This window comes from Dreissena polymorpha, chromosome 12 (assembly GCF_020536995.1).
Source record: "Dreissena polymorpha isolate Duluth1 chromosome 12, UMN_Dpol_1.0, whole genome shotgun sequence".
Lineage (NCBI taxonomy): Eukaryota > Metazoa > Mollusca > Bivalvia > Myida > Dreissenidae > Dreissena > Dreissena polymorpha.
Window position 1 is genome coordinate 19799476 of NC_068366.1, and position 5308 is coordinate 19804783.

The following is a 5308-nucleotide window of genomic DNA, read 5'->3' on the forward strand; positions in this document are numbered from 1 at the left end:
TTCTTATATAATTCCAGTTGTTATTTAATGCATATTAGATTTTTTTGGAAACTTATTGCTGTAATATAAATTATTTATTGGCATACATTGACGGTCCCAAACACTTCAAAGCGGAAAGTACACCCATATGTTCACGGTAACCACTGCTGTGTGACTGGAAGGATAATGTTTTTGTATGTTTTTCTTATTCAATTAATTAAATTATTTAATACTAAATTTTCCGTATGGGCAATTACGTAGACAAGCAAAAACGGGTAAAAACAACTAATTTAAACAATTAATAATAATAATAATAATAATAATAGTAATAATAATAATAATAATAATAATAATAATAATAATAATAATAATGATAATAATAATAATTGTAATAATAATAATGATAATTAATAATAATAATAATAATAATAATAATAATAATAATAATAATAATAATAATAATAATAATAATAATCGACCATGAATATGCTTAAAGAGTTACTAGTATTTGGAAAAATATAGAATGGCCACTAAATAAAGACAATAAACGATTTAGAGTAGATAATCGATAGTGTACGTTCTCTCTCCTCCCAAATACGTTAGACGGCTGAAGTGACACTTAACAGTCAATAGGTAAAGGTATTGTCACCAGTAAATCATGAGAAGCCACACTGGTCGTGCTAATCGTGCACTGCCAGGGCGAAAAAACTATAAGCAGGTTCGTTACATATATAAGTATCTATAGAAGGTTCATCCTTCGTTTGTAACCAACTTCATTTCCCCAACAAGCTTATACGTGAAGGGTTTTACATTGTCAATGACAGATCCTCGAATATCAATGGTAGAATTCCGAGGTGCAGTGGTAAGCCTTTTCGGATTATTACCCCGACATTCTTCTAACACCGACTCCGTGCTCCTGGATCTAACCATTCTTGCATTGAAGTTGTCTCCAACCTGGGGTTTTGTGTATCGCAATTGTTCAGTTTGTTCAAGGATGACGTCGTCGTAAATTACCGTGTTTTCTGCCTCTGTTTCGTCCACAGTGCTACCTGCAACAAATTCGTAATGATTTGAATCCGTGCTCCAGCGTGGCGCATCATTTAATTCCATTCGCTTTGCACCAGGTGTTTTAACCTGTGAGTAATCATCATTCAAGGATGTCTGTAAGGATGTTATGCTCTGCTTCTTCAACAGGGCATCGTTTGGACCCAAACACCGGGCAATGTACTGTAACCTCTGGGCCGTGTTTTCGGAAATCCGTATGCTGCTGTACATTGTGCCCTTCCTATTTTCCTTCTCCTCAGCTCGTCGGGTAAGGACGGGACTCCTATCTAAGAGCTGCCATATTTGTCTGTGAACCAACGGTTCCATATACGAATCTCTCTCTTGTTCAGTGACGTCTTCCTCTTGTTTTAGCTCTTCATTACTGGCTGTGTATTTGAAACGGTGTTTTTTAAGTGGAGTTTGCCTTGGTGTCAGATACATCGACATCATCAAAATGTCTCTTTCTTTGATGATCTTTCTGAAAGGTAAAAAGAGATTGAGTTGGCACCTGCGACGTAAGTGTCTTCGGTATTGAATACCACCGAATAGCCGGAATTCATTTTATCGCGGATTCTATATTTCAATCATATAAATGTGGTTTTATAATATATAACCTATTCTATCATTTCGATAGGGTTAATAAATCCAAAAAAAACACCGAAGGACACGTCAGCCTGGACTTGCCTCTGTCTTACATAAACCTTCACGAGCAACACTAGGATCAGCAGTCCCAGCACACCAGCGACCCCGCCAGAAATTGTGGCTGCGTTTACTGCAAGACAATGGTGCATGTTGTTACGTTTATTAAAAAATGATAGAATATTGCTCACTCAGTAAACATTCAATACACAAAACATTCTCGCATAATCCAAACACTAGATGTCGGGTTCTCTAGTGAATACCTAAAGCATTGTAGAACGATCGTTCATATAATTCACATCAATATCGGAGTGAAACCACTTTACCCACGTTATATTTTCATTCACGCTCATAACTATGCAACATTTTGAACGTGTTGAGGGAAAACAATTATAACTGTTGATCATATTTTGCTATTTCGGACCAACATTTCATTAACATAACTAAGCTAATTGTGCAGATAAACAACATACAACTTCATAGATATGTGTTACATGTGTTCTAACATTTTGCTGTTTCTGGTAGCCACGTTCTAGTTTGCCTTTAACATGCTTATCAAAAAGAACATATACAATCGTGAGCGTACCTCGCGGATGGTGCGGACTGACAGAAGAAACTCCGGTCGGGATTTGAAGGCTTGTGCTGATATAAGTGGCAGTTTCTGACGCTGTGATATCGTATGCGGAATTGGTGGTAGAAGTGCTAGCAGCTGTAGCTTTGTATGCTGCATTTGTGGTAGATGTGCTAGAGACTGTAGTTGTGTATGCGTCATTGGCGGTGGAGGTGCTAGAGGCTGTAGCTGTGTATGCCTCATTGGCGGTAGAGGTGCTAGAGGCTGTAGCTCTGTATGCGTCATTGGTGTTAGAAGTTCCAGATACTGTAGCTTTGTTTGCGTCATCGGTGGTAGAAGTGCTAGCGGTAGCGGCTGTAGCTTTGTATGCGGCACTGGTGGTTGCAGAGGTCATGGGGTGACTTTGCGACGCAGTTTGCATTGTGTCTAGATTTGTTGGTGGTTGATACTCAGTCGTAGTTCGCTGGGGTGATGTAGGTGTTGCACTTGTCTCTGAAACTTAAGTTAACTTGTTTCATAAATGTACGTATGGCCATCGAAATGTTTAGTTATGCACAATCGATATTTTCATTTCAAACTGCTATTTAAACATATTCGGAAGTATTTTTCGTAGAAATGTAGTTTGATATACGTAGTAGCGTTTGAAATGTTAAAACCAGTTTTGTTTTGTTTTAACATGATCTTGTTTATGATTTTGTAAGTGTGATTGTGGATTAAACATAAATAAATTAAGAGCCAAATACATCGTCCAATTACTAGGATAGTGAATATAATATTGACACATATTCAACAGGCATTGTATCGTTTTGATGTATTTTTCCATTATTAACCGGCCTGAATTTGATAAATGTTTAAATGAACAAATATCGAAATAATACACTTTTAATGACATCATTATAATATACATTCGTATGATCCGCTTATCATTTTAAACGGCATGTGAAAATTTGGTAATAGACGCTATTTATATATCCATGTAAAGTACCATGCATATAATAAAACACCATTCTACTGGTCTTGGAACGGTAAATGCAGGGCATTTGTGGGCTAAACTGGTTAAAGACGTTAATCAAGAGTTAATAAACCTTAACAATACAGCATTTTTATTTGAATGATGCAAAAATATTTTTGGGAATAAGTTTTTAAATATAATTTTACTCTGATTTTACAAAAGAGGTATAGTACCAATGATAGTCTTATGCGAAGACCAACGGCGAACCGTGCTTCGTTCAGAAGTTTGCGTTGATATATACCGTGAAGTAGGAGAACCCAATGTTGACACTTCTGTAGCAGTTTAAAGAGTGTTTAAGCATTGATTTGTTCGTACGTAATATTGAATGGTACTTAAGGTATTTTTTTCTTTGAAATGAAGAGTTGCTAGAGTTGCCATATCATAAGATTTGTATGCACGCGATGTGTATCATTTAAACAGCATAGTGTTCAAAACATCATGTTTTTAGCATCTAGTACTCGCCCGCGTTTGTAATACGGAATTCTGAATTGTCCGCCTGGATGGATATGTGACTTGGACTTTGAATTTTGTTGATTTTCTTGGTGCCTACCAAACAAATTTAAATGGTCGAGATGATCATTTCTATCATTTTTATAACTTAGTGTTTATAACTTTTTAGACTTATTTGAACTGCGACATATACAACAATATCAACCATTACTAACCTAAAACAATACACGTAATAACTCGATTGCAATAAAACACTTTTGAACATTGCATTAGCAGTTGTAGTAACATTATTATAGTATTATTATTATAAAAATCACCTGATAGCGGCCTGGATATTTTTCTTTTGTTTTTTTCTTGTTGGCCATCGTCGTTGGTCCATGATAGTATACCAATGTTTTGCGACATAGCAAGCGCGTAATGTTATATGTGTTGGTCGAAAAAGTGTTTCGTTTGCCCACGGTTCATCAGTCGTAGTTATCTATAACAAAATACTCACTTGGTAATTTCCCATAATAAACTGTGGTGAATTCGTCGTAACAGTCCCGTTACAGTTCCGAAAATCGCTAAAAATATTTATAACTTTAAATAACAAATTCAATTTCAATTTCAAATTGAACGGGTTGACATTCATATGCAATGTCATTATTTACTAATTGTTCCAATAAATCACTTTTTTTCATTTGGTCTGTTCATTTGATGCTTGATGTTTATGCAAGAAAAACACACTGTAATCCTTTAATATTAAACATAATAAAAGTATAGTATATATGTACACAAGTCTATGTCATTTATTGCTACACATGTTGCATCAAAAATCAAGTCCAATTATGGCAGGATAATCTCTGAATTCCACTTTTGAGAGATAGCTCTTGATTTTAAGTTAATTTTACCTTAACTTTCCGTGTAGATAATGCAACACATGTGACATTTGTATGTTTGCAGTAAATTATTGTTTATGATCCACGCATGCGCCTCACCGAAGGTCAGTGAAAGTTGAATACAATGCATCCACAGCTCGGTTGAAACTAAATAAATTTCCCCGGACATGTCTACTTGCAACTCATATCCGCATTCTACTGAATAGTTATGCTGGCGATGACTTCTGCCTCCTGACATGTCACGTTCTGAAACAATCTATATCCGGAGTTCATTTATATTAGGCATGTCCGATGAAAAATTATCTCTACAATACATGTATAATTATATGCAAGTTCTACAGCGCATTATGTCACAGTTTCCCTATTTCATCAGTTTTAGGCGTTATTGCCCTTTGTTTGCAATAACTTATAAACATGTCTAAGAAAAGCTTTTTACATGTTGTATGCGATTTTGTGTCAAACTTTTACAAAGTAATTATATGGAAGTGCAATAGCGCACAAATGGTAATTTAATTTTAAGAACATATTGCACATTTTAAAAATTACTTTTAATGGCTTATGTGAGTAACTCCTCCTATATTATGCATATAATTTTCATCATTTGTTTACAGAACTAAACATTCAATCACGAACCATTTCTATACAATCCGACAACAATGGATCCGTTGCGGCGGACTGACTGTCTGGAACAGTTTCTCGTTCATTTTGAGACGGAAGTTTATTTACGCACACTGC

General features: G+C 35.5%; 1 protein-coding gene across 4 annotated transcripts; it reads right to left on the bottom strand.

Annotated features, from left to right (window-relative positions):
- Nucleotides 1-426: 426 nt before the first annotated feature.
- LOC127852826 (uncharacterized) lies at nt 427-4985 on the bottom strand. 4 transcript variants are annotated; one of them, XM_052386815.1, is made up of 5 exons: nt 4586-4982; nt 4013-4173; nt 2249-2731; nt 1708-1795; nt 427-1501 (listed from the first exon to the last, which is right to left on the bottom strand). In XM_052386815.1, the coding sequence occupies exons 2-5, from the start codon at nt 4098-4100 to the stop codon at nt 730-732; spliced, it is 1431 nt and encodes a 476-aa protein (XP_052242775.1). In that variant the 5' UTR covers nt 4101-4173; nt 4586-4982; the 3' UTR covers nt 427-729. The 4 variants fall into 4 exon arrangements, with proteins under 4 accessions (XP_052242775.1, XP_052242776.1, XP_052242774.1 ...); XM_052386816.1 differs by having other exon boundaries at nt 2249-2725; nt 4013-4985; XM_052386814.1 differs by having other exon boundaries at nt 4013-4981.
- Between the last annotated feature and the right edge of the window lie 323 nt (nt 4986-5308).

Bases quoted from the DNA above. Each gene is read 5' to 3' on its own strand.
- LOC127852826 (XM_052386815.1), bottom strand. From the start codon at position 4,100: ATGTCGCAAAACATTGGTATACTATCATGGACCAACGACGATGGCCAA. The intron at 2,732-4,012 runs GTGATTTTTATA...AGTTAACTTAAG, and splicing joins AATATCCAGGCCGCTATCAG to TTTCAGAGACAAGTGCAACA. The intron at 1,796-2,248 runs GTACGCTCACGA...ATTGTCTTGCAG, and splicing joins CAGTCCGCACCATCCGCGAG to TAAACGCAGCCACAATTTCT.